The sequence below is a fragment of the Myxocyprinus asiaticus genome, chromosome 3 (genome assembly GCF_019703515.2).
Source record: "Myxocyprinus asiaticus isolate MX2 ecotype Aquarium Trade chromosome 3, UBuf_Myxa_2, whole genome shotgun sequence".
Lineage (NCBI taxonomy): Eukaryota > Metazoa > Chordata > Actinopteri > Cypriniformes > Catostomidae > Myxocyprinus > Myxocyprinus asiaticus.
The window spans coordinates 46,060,179-46,073,194 of NC_059346.1; the positions used below are offsets into that span (position 1 = coordinate 46,060,179).

At 37.1% G+C, this 13,016-nt stretch overlaps 1 protein-coding gene across 1 annotated transcript in view; it reads left to right on the forward strand.

Annotated features, from left to right (window-relative positions):
- Positions 1–13,016, forward strand: part of LOC127419336 (collagen alpha-1(XXVII) chain B-like) — a 131,430-nt gene that overhangs the window by 79,555 nt on the left and 38,859 nt on the right. The window contains exons 27-32 of the mRNA XM_051660691.1: positions 247–300; positions 1,723–1,776; positions 9,883–9,936; positions 10,689–10,733; positions 11,106–11,150; positions 11,237–11,290. Coding sequence (XP_051516651.1) covers positions 247–300; positions 1,723–1,776; positions 9,883–9,936; positions 10,689–10,733; positions 11,106–11,150; positions 11,237–11,290 — 306 coding nt within the window. The remainder of the gene's footprint in view (positions 1–246; positions 301–1,722; positions 1,777–9,882; positions 9,937–10,688; positions 10,734–11,105; positions 11,151–11,236; positions 11,291–13,016) is intronic.

Here is a 13,016-nt window from a genome sequence, read left to right on the forward strand (position 1 = left end):
TTTAATACCCGACACAGATAGTCGTAAATCATCCTCCACTGTCAATAAACGTAAACTTGCTTTTGATGTGAGCAAGTATGGAAAACATGGCTTTGCACTGTGGTCTGGCTGGTCATTGTTTCACACACACACCATCCTGCTTTAGAACAACAATATGATAATGCAGTATAATGAAAACAAATAATGGTGTTACAGATTTTAGAGATGATTGTATATAATAATATGTCATGATTGTGTTATTTTTAGGGACATCCAGGAGCTCCGGGTGAAAGAGGGCCATCTGGACCAGCAGGTATACCAGTAAGTCAATGTAATCTAAACAAAAATTGGATTTTTCTTGAAACCATTCTAAGAAAATATGCTTTTCTGTTTTCATCTCAGCAAAGATTACCAAATGTGCCCCTCTCAATCTAGTCACCTGACTAGAGTTGTATGTAAGGAAACCTTACATACTTACTTTGGTTTACAATTGCATATGATTGCAGTGTTAAAAATGATATTTTCTGAAGTTTTCACATCTCCAACCCTGGAATTATGTGACATTATGTATCTCTAAATGATAATTCCGTAAACTCTGATAATTCACTTTAAATAGCAGCAATGTTCTAAAAGAAGCAAAAAATATATTAATTGTTTTTTTTTATAGCTAAGATTCTAGAAAGTTAAATGACCACAAATCAGCTCTGTTTCTTGTTTCTTACTTTTTGTGCAGTCATCTGGTGTGCATCTTTTTAGATAAATCCAGAGTACAGAAGCTTCTTTAAAAGCCAAGCCTCTCTCATTTATAAACATTTTGCTTTTGGACAGAACTGTTTACTTTTTTCTCATTAAAGTAGTTTACAGACTGTGGTGCTGGTGAATTCCAATTGGTACACAAGTTGATTGGCTAATTTAAAAAAATAGACCTACATCAATAAAAAAAAGTATTATTATTGACCAAAAGCACCAACATTTAATGAATTGACTGATTATTCAACTCATAACAAAATTATTATAATTGACAAAAAGCACCAACATTGATTTACTTGACTGTTAATCAACAGTGAATTAATTTATTGTCTTAACTTTAGCCTAATCTGTGAATGTAAAATGTTTCTGTTGTCTCACTGTACAGTAACTGTCATTTATGTTAGTGAAGTATGTAAGTGTATGTTCCAGCTTCTTAGCTAGCAAACAGTTGGCTTATTTAGGTTCATTAACTAGAAAAAACAACAGTCAGGCAAAATTATGGATTGGTAAAAGTAAGGCTATTTCAAGATGTATGGTTTAAACTGGATAAATTGTATAATAGATAACTGTTTTTGAGCTAGTTAATGGTATCTCCCTTCCCCCAGATTTGGTGTGTTAGATGGTCTGAAATTTTTGTTTTATTGATGAAAACCACCGCACAAGAGTAAGTATTTTACTGAATGAAACTCCCAACAACTCCTCACACTTCTTTGCTCTATTCACACAAATGTTGACATAATGCAAGCTTTGGCAGAAAACGCCTGTTTGAGGTACTCTAATGACCCTCTGAGGTGGGCAGAGAGTGCAGCAGAGTATAAACATAAACAGCAGCCTTTAAAGGACAGAGCTTTCACCCTGCAGTTGTAATCAGGTCAAGTGATGTTTGTTTGTCTGCCAAAGTCTCTTGCCAGCTCTCGCTGAGTTTTCTAAGGGAAGATTCTCCCGCTGCCTGCTTCACGATTAAGTTCTTGTCCTCTATGCTGTGTTCTCCAGGGCACCCCCGGTTCTAGGGGACTCAGTGGCACCAGAGGACCCCAAGGCAGAAGGGTAATAACTGTTCTTTTTGATTATTAGTAAGGATGGCCCTTGCATGAGCATAATGTATTTATTGTAAAATATATATACTGTGTATATTGTGTAAATTGTGTACCTCATCCAGCCATCCATCCATCCATCCATTATGAATGAATGTTATATTTATATAGCACTTTTCTGACTCTCATCACCCACCACCAGTGCGCAGCATCCACCTGGATGATGTGACGGCAGCCATAGTGTGCCAGTACACTCACCACACACCAACTGTTGGTGGAGAGGAGAGAGTACAGTTATATAGTCAATTCAGGGATGGGGATTATTAGGAGGCTATGATTGATAAGGGCCAATGGGGGGAATTTGGACAGGACACCGGGGTTAGACCTAGGCCTGTCACGATAATTACATTATCGACTTATCGTGAGATATATGGACATGTCCTCGATCATTTTTGCTGACCTCCATATTGCCCATTGTGTTTACATGCATGTTTGTTTTCATAAGAATGAAGTCACCAACATTTTAGCCAGTCACGCTGCTTCTGTCCTCTCATCTGCTCTCTGTGTCGGAGGCAGGGCTCAGGCAGCTCCTCACACACGCACACAGAGTGGACAGTGCCAGGTGAAGATTACTTGATACTCGAGGCTAATAGGTGTTTTAATATGTGTTTTTCCTGACGACTGCATAATTCGTCTGCATAATAAGTTTGGAAGAAAAAGTCCAAATGGACTTGGTTTCAAAGCCGCATTGGTGTAGGAACATTTTGGCTTTAAGCCGAATGAGAGAGGAGAGCCCATTAACTTGAACGAGCCGGTATGTCAACTTTGTTTAAAAACGGTGGCAACGAAAAGTAGCAATACAGCTAACCTAAAAGCTCATCTAAAACACAACCATCCCATCAATTTTTCCGAGCTGGGAGCAAAAACCGCAGTTGGAGATGGAGAGGGGCCTTCCCGACTTATATTATAAGATATTTTATAGATATTTTTTTTGACATTCCAATTCCAATGTCTGAATATTCTTATGAATTAAAAGTTCATTGCTCTTTGAAAAGGTGTACTTGCATTATTATGCTATTATAATATAATTATATCAGTGGCATAAAATGGTCTTAAAATGACAATAATATCATTTAGTGCAATTATTTCTAGGACAATATATCGTCCAACAAAAGTAGTTATCGTGACAGGCCTAGTTAGACCCCTACTCTTTACGAGAAATGCCCTGGGATTTTTAATGACCACAGAGAGTTATGACCTCATTATGTGTGTAGTACAAGTATAGGAAAGACCTTTAGACAAATCAAAATGTTCAAGAATTTAAAGTAAAATATCATGAACTAAGCTAATGGAATCAAAGTATTTATCTAGATCTTCTATAAAGTTCAAACCCATCTCATCAACAGATCTATTAATCCAAAACTCTATCCATTAATGTGATTTTGTAACCTCTCTATGTGATTTTCACCATAGACTTAGATAGGTTGTTCTGATTTTTCTCTCTTTTTTCTATTTTGGTTAAATTGCCATAAAACAAAATGCATTATAAAATTACACATTGTCACAGCAACAACACATCACTGCAAATGTCACAGATGAACCCCTGTTAAAATAATTTCAAGAGTAGGTAATGGCACAAATAGAGTATAAAAAGAGGTATAAAAGTATAAACATAAATAATAATAAAAAAATTATAATAATAGCAGCTTGCTAGTTTGTGATCAAATATTGGTTTGTAGTTATTGATAAACTTATATTTCCCATAAATTAAAGATCATTCGATAATTTCTCTTACAAGAGCTTTGGTAAAAGGGTTGAATGACTGAGCTTGACAAATGCTGTCAAGACAACAATTTGTGTAAAAATTAAAAACAAAGAAATGAAATGATTTACATTATTTACTTGTTCTACCTCCATACTGTAGAAAGGGCAGAAATGTTGTTACATCTGGAAGGACAGACATTTGATGTAATTAAAACTATCTACATTTCATGCTGTGTTAATCGTATGTTAGATTATAGTTTAGTTAAGATATCTAATAGTTCTTAATAAAAAAAAAAAATTTTTTTTAAAAACCTGGGATTTGTGTATCCCAATGCTGTAACAAAACGTAATGGGGCACAAAAGCATTCACTATTTGTGGAAAGTGTCTAAAACAGATTCCCCGTATTTTAAACTTCAACCATTCCCTAATGTGTTTCATCATTGAGTTTCTGCCCAAATCTATGAGTAATGATAATGTCTAGAAAGCATTTTGGAGAAATCAGCAAATTGGGACAAACCAAATCTTTAATTGAAGAAAATACTACTTTATCATTAAGGCTGCTTATAGACAACTGTAAAAAAAGTTGAATAGGGATTCTTTAGAAGTGAAACATTACTGTTGATACCACCCAAAGGGATCTGCTCAGAATCAAAGTGTGCAACAGGAGTAAAGGGCAAAGAGAGGACAGAGTCTCATCAGCAGGGGAGAAGCAGCAATACTCTTAAACAGATTCCATTTTGGAATTAAAATCAGTGTGAAACTCATATTTTAGCCATACAAACTCATATTTTAGCCATTTGGATGTGTGACATGCTGGTGGGTGTTATGGGTAATGGGATCCTGTGGGGTTGCTAAAGAGTTCTTCCATTTAAGAACTGATGGGAAAGTTGAGGATTGGATTATGTCAGTGATGTAAGATTTATGTTCTCAGGAGACAAGAACATCTGCTGTAAAAACACACTTAACATTACAGCTTCACACTTAAAGGGATAGTTCACCCAAAAAGGTCATTTAATCACCCTCAGGATTTTCTTTCTTTCTTCTGTGAAACACAAAATGAGGAATTTTGAAGAAGCTTCTTGTTCAGCTGCTCTTTTCCACACAATGAAAGTCAATGAGGCTATCTTTATATATAGTGTAACACAAAAAATCCAAAAAAAAAAATAAAAAATAAATAAAAAAATGTTATATATAGATATATAATGAAAAGAGTATATAGAGCTTAAGTATGTAATAGTGTTTTTTTTTTCTTTTTTTTTTTTAATATTATTTCATATCTGTATAAATTTGCTATCACAGGATATCTATGTATTTTATTTATTACAAGATAAATTAGTACTATATTCATACAAATAAATACTATATCACGTTTGTTTTCTGTGCAACAATGGCGAATTATCTGTGATTACTATTCACTTTCATTGTATGGAAAATAGCGGCTTTAACATTCTGCCAGAAATAGCTCATTTTGTGTTCCATAGAAGTAAGAAAGTCACACAGGTTTTGAAAGGCATGATGGTAAGCATGTGATGACACATTTAAACATTTTCGGTGAACTGTGCCTTTAAATGTATTTAACGTCACAAGGATTGCTGGCTTCCGGTCAAGCAGTTTCATTACTCAGTCATGATGTCTTTCCACACATCACAAAAAAAGAAATTTCTCAAAGTAAATTCACCATTACAAATGAAACAGTAATCCTTCAAAAACAAGATGAAAGGAAGTTAGCTAAAATCCCATCGATGGGAGGATGTTGAGGTCCAGGGTTTTGAACGTCATATTTTCCCGAATGGGGCTGTTAGTTTCCCATGGCCATAAGTGCATTTGTCTCGCTGTAACTCTGTCTTCAGCTCCCACCATTCATGTAAATTTATTTGGCAAGAGAAAACCTCACCTCGGGCAAATCTGTGGAACGCTCTCGGGCAGCTATTTTCCATGGATACAAGGGCTTAAAAGTACAGCTACTATCAACTTGAATGGGGAAAGACCGAAATCTCCAAAACAGTTGGTCAAGATTATGATCAAAGAACATATTTCAGATCAGCAGTTAAATATGACTTCAATTGTATAAATTGTGCTTCTTTAGCTCAGATCATGCAAAAAAACGCTATTATTCAGCTTGGTCCAGCTAATGTGAGTTGACTGATCTGTATCTTAAAGGTAATTGGCTCTCTTGCCTATAAGGCTGGACTTCCTTTTCTACACCCATACTGGGTGTTCCAATTTCTCCCATTCAATTTAATACAAGTGCTTCGTCTCAGGATAAATAGTCTTGGGAAAACAGATCTGGAATATACAATTTTCAATTCAATTTGCTTATCAAAAAATAACAATTCTGGACTTTTTGCTTTACGAGCCAACAATAAAAGTGGGCATTTACTCTCAAGTCTTAAAAGGGTCATGAATTGGAAAATCAAACTTACCATGATATCTTGACATATAAGAGTTCATAGCACTATAAAAACATATTTTCGCTCGTGAGTTTCTCCTGTACTGACAGATCCCCCAGCGTGAGTTCTTTAATGCATGTTGTAATTAAAACAAAAATCTTAACTTACATTTCACAGCAGATGCACTGGATGACAGATTATATCACAGCAGGTGCACTGAAGGTCAGATTATAAACTCAGCAAAAAAAGAAACGTCCCTTTTTCAGGACACTGTATTTTAAAGATAATTTTGTAAAAATCCAAATAACTTTACAGATCTTTTTTGTAAAGGGTTTAAACAATGTTTTCCATGCTTATTCAATGAACCATAAACAATTAATGAACATGCACCTGTGGAACAGTCGTTAAGACACTAACAGCTTACAGACGGTAGGCAATTAAGGTCACAGTTATAAAAACTTAGGACACTAAAGAGACCTTTTTACTGACTCTGAAAAACACCAAAAGAAAGATGCCCAGAGTCCCTGCTCATCTGCGTGAACGTGCCTTAGGCATGCTGCATGGAGGCATGAGGACTGCAGATGTGGCCAGGGCAATAAATTGCAATGTCTGTACTGTGAGACGCCTAAGACAGCGCTACAGGGAGACAGGAAGGACAGCTGATCGTCATCGCAGTGGCAGACCACGTGTAACAACACCTGCACAGGATCGGTACATCTGAATATCACACCTGCGGGACAGGTACAGAATGGCAACAACAACTGCCCGAGTTACACAAGGAATGCACAATCCCTCACTGTCCGCAATAGGCTGAGACAGGCTGGACTGAGGGCTTGTAGGCCTGTTGTAAGGCAGGTCCTTACCAGACATCACCAGCAACAACGTCGCCTATGGGCACAAATCCACTGTCGCTGGACCAGACAGGACTGGCAAAAAGTGCTCTTCACTGACGAGTCACGGTTTTGTCTCACCAGGGGTGATGGTCGGACTCGTGTTTATCGTTGAAGGAATGAACGTTACACCGAGGCCTGTACTCTGGAGCAGGATAGATTTGGAGGTGGAGGGTCCGTCATGGTCTGGGGCGGTGTGTGTCAGCATCATCGGACTGAGCTTGTTGTCATTGCAGGCAATCTCAACGCTGTGCGTTACAGGGAAGACATCCTCCTCCCTCCATCCTCCTCCCTCATGTGGTACCCTTCCTGCAGGCTCATCCTGACATGACCCTCCAGCATGACAATGCCACCAGCCATACTGCTCGTTCTGTGCGTGATTTACTGCAAGACAGGAATGTCAGTGCCAGCACGTCTGGGACCTGTTGGATCAGAGGGTGAGGGCCATTCCCCCCAGAAATTTCCGGGAACTTGCAAGTGCCTTGGTGGAAGAGTGCGGTAACATCTCACAGCAAGAACTGGCAAATTTGTTGCAGTCCATGAGGAGGAGATGCACTGCAGTACTTAATGCAGCTGGTGGCCACACCAGATACTGACTGTTACTTTTGATTTTGACCCCCACCCCCCCCCCCACCTTTGTTCTGGGACACATTATTCCATTTCTGATAGTCACATGTCTGTGAAACTTGTTCAGTTTATGTCTTAGTTGTTCAATCTTTTTATGTTCATACAAATATTTACACATTAAGTTTGTTGAAAATAAAAGCAGTTGAAAGTGAGAGGACGTTTCTTTTTTGCTGAGTTTATATTATCAAACATATAATGTGGTTTTTATATGTTTATATGATTGATTATGATAGATAAGATGCATTTGCGAATGAGCTTGCTAGCTATGCAGCCCACCATATTGTTTACACTGCAATGCAGCGTGGGATTTTGAGTTCTTGATAGAAGCATAAAGGTTCTAAAAACCTAGCCTTTCCACTTTCCCAGCACCGGAAGTGGTTAGAATGAGTGACGGATGGAATGGGAGAAGGCTCGAGTGGACTGACTAGTTTGTATATTCTTTGTTTGACATCAGAACACATGGCCACATCACTGCATCAAAAAAGTGCGCTCCGACGGTAATGGATTTAAACTTTTATTTAGTGATTGTTTGAATGTTCGTAACATATAAAAATAAAGCTATTGTGATGTTGAAAAGCCTATTTGAGCAGTTGGTTTATTATGACAACCTCTTCAGTCCCTCTTTTGTTGGTAAACAGCAGCACGATTGCTGATCACACCGGTTTGATCATACGCATCTGAGCCCAGCCTTGTATAATCACTTCGATTTGATCGCACATGCAAAAGGGTTAAAGGAGTAGCATAAAAACTAAGCATTTCTGACAGAGGGTCAGAATGAGGGTGGAAAATGATTGTTTTTTTTTTTTTTTTGTACAAAAAAACTTTACAAATATTATAAGTAAACCTCAAGGAATATAAAATAATAATCAAAAAAGCATGCCATGACCCCTTTAAGGATTCTGTTGATAGTTTTACAGGAAAACAATACAAAACATTTTCATCAAGAATAATATTTTTGCAGTACAGTGCTGTGAAAAAGTATTTGCTCCCTTCCTGATTTCTTCTATTTTTCATAATAAATTGTTTTAGACCTTCAAACGAGATATAAAACAAAGGCAACCTGAGTAAACACAAAATACAGTTTTCAAATATATATATATATATATATACACATATATATTTTTATTGAAGCAAATAAGGTATCCAACACCTGTATCACCCATGTGAAAAACTAAGTGCTCTCTTAAACTTAATAGCTGGTTGTGCCATCTTTAGCAGCAAACAATTGCAACCAAACGCTTCTGATAACTGGAGATCAGTATTTCACAATGCTTTGGTGGAATTTTGGCCCACTCTTCTTCATATGGATGTAAAACATTGTAAAATATCACATCATTTATGGATGTATTAAAACAAAGCAGACTAAAAATTGAATGGAACAAATGACAAATAAATGCAAAGTAATCTCTTCAGTAACTTTTTGAATGTAACAATTCTGATTACCAACAATTTAAATTGTAACTGTAGTGGAATACAGTTACTAATATTTTGTATTTTAAATACGTAATCCCGTTACATGTATTCCATCTCCATCCCTGTGGGTACCTATGGTAAAAGGGATTTGTCCCCCATGGGAAAAAAGTGTGCAAAATTTTTTGTTTTCCATAAAGAGTGGAAGTGCATTAACTTCGTTTGGAAATCTAGGAACAGTTGCCATTGCAACCAGAGAAGGGCCGTCTTTTAGAATTCAGAAAGATCCCTCAAAGGATTCTTACCCCCCATATATGGCTCAAGTTTTCATCTAGGCTTTATTTCAATCATTCTAAATGCTGTGATTATTCTCCTAAAGGTCAAAGGTTTCCTGAATGGCATTAGAGGACAGAGGCAGCAATGTGCATTGACCCTATCAAGTGCTTTCTGCAGAACACCACACGTCTGTTCTTCAGCCAGAACTGCAGTGGCTGCAGCCATAAAAATAAGCCCATTGATCACTGTTTTCACCTCCCAGACAAAGCCATCCCTCAAAGTCATGAGAGATTACCCAGCTGTGGCTCGACATTTTTCATAAAGCTTATGGATCATCACAATGGAAATATAATGGCTGCTTTCCATTTCTACTAAACTTCCATGATGTAAAAGCCTAATGTTTCTCAGAAGTTCTGTGAAGTTATTTAGGTTTTTGCCCATAGTGAGCTTGTGGCTAAAGATTTGACTCAACAATTTGTAAGACCATAAAAATTACTCTAAATAAATTGCCTTCTCTTGATAGGTTATGTCAACTAGGTTTGTCAGCCTTTGGCTAAATGTTCTAATATACTTCTTAGAGTTACAGTACAGTAGAAGCCAGCTCATTCCCTTGACCCAATACACATCACCTTAAATAACTCAGTGGCTATATGTTTGGGCAAGTGGGCCCTCTGCTGTTCATCTGGTTATATTTTTGCACCCATATCTCGGTGTCTGCTCCATACATGCCAATTCCAACTCCCTTTATTCTCCTTTCACAGGGTGCAACAGGACCAGATGGACCAGTTGGGGAGAAAGGGTTGATAGGAATCAAGGTAAAATGTTTATCTTCGGCATGTATAGTGATTCTTTGTAGGCACTGCAGAAAACTCTTGCAATGGTGACACTGAATATGACATCAAACATGCCTTATCTGGCTTTTTGTTATTGATGTCCTGTATATATGGAGGTTTTTATATTATACCATTATTGGTTTCCTTTTAATTCTTTTTGTCATTATTACAAGGCAGTTAGGAGCTGGCATGCATGTGAAAGATTTGACCTTGACACATTTACAGACCTTTGGCTATGCAAATCTTAAATTCAATATAAAAAGGTCCTTAAGCTTAATCCTATTATCTCTGTTTCTATTCTCATGAGTTTGTCAAAAATAACAAAAATATATCTGAAAGTTGAATGAAGCCATGCCGCTTTTGGGGGAATTTTGAAAGCAACACTGTGATACTTTCTTGTGAGATGAGGAACATAGTTTTCTCCATGCTGGCATGCACTGCACTTTCCCTACCACAGAACAAAACAACATGTGAAACACATCAAAATATCACAATACAACTTTTTTTTAATTTATTTATTTTTTTTATCACCATACAACATTGGCAACGTGGTGCATTAAAGTTTGTCCAAAAACTTTCCAAAATACATGGTTTTAGTTTGATCAAACAGTATAAAGATTGTTTCATTCTCCTTTAAAATTTGATAAGAAATTCTCAGTGCATTGCAATGGAAAACTGATGATGTACCACTGAATAGATGGTGATGACAAATGGGTTCTTTCTCCTCTCTCTAGGGTCCTGACGGCCCACCAGGAAAACAAGGTTTCACTGGCCAAATGGTATATTTATGTTTTGTTTTGTTCTTTTTTGATTCAAAATTTCCTCTGATGTCTATTGAAACCACCGGTCTGATAATGCTGCAGACTGGACAGAGCTATTGAGTTGTTTGAGGTTAGCTGAGAAGGTTTTGAGAAAGTGCCAAGACTCTGTGGTTTATATTACCATTTCACTGATTAAATCAATTAATATTTGCCCTGATTGAATACTGATACACTTAGACTACAGAACAGATAATAAAAGACCAACAGAAGAGAAGTTCTAGCTTTGTTTGGTAATGCTCTTATATGGTAGATGGTCATATATTTATATATTAGGCTCAGACGCGTATGATCAAAAATGGAACACTTGGATAATTCTCTATTCTGTATTAGGGTAAAATTGGTGAAACTGGTGAAACTGGAGCAACTGGATTTACAGTAAGTAATTTAAAGTAACATATCTTAATATAAGCATAAACACTGTTTAATATCCACAAAACCCTGAAGAACCTTTCTATTTCTAGGGTGTTCAAGGACCAACTGGGCCCCCTGGAGCAAAGGGAATTTTAGGTGAACCTGTAAGTTTCGCCTCTTTAGGGTGGTCGGTTTGCCACTTTGTTGGTTACGAAAGAGTATGCATTGTTTTCCTGAAGTGACAGTAGTTCAGTTTGATAATAGAATACTTAGTCAACATGAAACAGCATTTGCAACCCAGTTTACTGTACTTCCATACTGTGATGTATTACCGAATAAAATAAGATACCCAATTAGAAAAATGTAGGGTGAGACTTAAATTGATTGGATTGTGAAAAGTGGGCATTTACCAGAAGGGTGCCTGAGCTGAATGTGAGTTTACTAAAATTGTGCCTAATAGTTGTTTTTCTATTGCTTAACATCTTCTCATGGTCCTCGCTGCCAAGGTGACAAAAACGAGAAAGTCGTTTCAGAGGTGGAGCAAGTTTTTGATGAAAGATTATGAAGATACTTTTTTTTTTTTTTTAAGTAATGTGCACTGATGAATTGTGCACAAAAGATATGGGGACTCGAGTCTCACTCGAGTCGCATTTTATTAGACTTCAGACTCAACCTAAAATGACTTCAGACTCGACTCGACATAAAGGACTTGTGAATGTTTCAAAAACGTCTTTTAACCTTAAATATTAATATCTTAAAGGAAGAATTTGTGTTTTATTTGTATGGTTTTATTACATCTGCTTTACATTCCCCCGTGTGTCATGATCGATCAGACCCTTATCATAGAATTTGATGATGTATTTCTGCGTAAACCCCAAAATGTGATAAGAGTCCCATTAAACATGATGGCACCCACCGTGCCATTTGTGCTCCATTTGGTTGTGCCCTCAGAAGCAGAAACTTCAAGTAGAACACATTCTCAAAGGTTAGTCACATTAATAAACACACAAAGCTAGCTAATATTGTACTGTTGCTAACATTGGGTAGTGTAGGTACATAGCTCATTAGGGACGCTGACCAGAGATTGCATTAATTTAAACCTAGCACTTTATTAATGCTTTCGTACTATATATGCCACCTCTCCCCCCTCTCTGTCTGTGTGTGTGTGCATGTATGTGTGTGTGTGTGTGAGAGAGAGAGAGAAAGATTTGTCCCATATTTTAGCCTCTTGCAATCAGCATGTGTAGTTTTTTGTGGACTTAAAACAGCTGGCGAGTTTTTGGCAACATTATACCTAATGATATGGCTGGGTGATAAAACTATATCGATATTTATCAGAAAAAAGTTTTGAGATCGATGATAAACTTTTGAGTAGTTTTCTATATTTAGACTATGTTCTACATCTAGAGTAGCCAATCGAAACAGGTACGTGCCACTAAAATCGAAAGCAGTTCGGCAAAGTAATACACACAACTAGCTAACTGAATCACATACATGAAATCAGCCTGTTAGGAAGTATTAGCAGGCAGCCCTGCTGTCATGGAAACCAATCAGGCTTGGTAATTTAATATCGTTGTGTCCCGAACAAGACAGCACTGACAATGCAATACAACAGCTATCAGCTGAATATAACAACAACTCTGACATCACCATTGCAGCTTATTTATGTACTATTATTTAAAAGTTTTTCATGATCCATAGCACTCTGTCACAGGCTTGCAAGTTTTCTTCTGAGAATGTTTATTACCAGTTGACAATCCAGTTTATGGTGTATGACTGCCACTTACTGAGCTGGACAGTGAAACATCACAAGAAAGTCTTTCAGTGGAGCCAGACATCAGCTGAAAATCAAATAAAAACATTAAAAACATTCCCTGATGGAGGGAACGA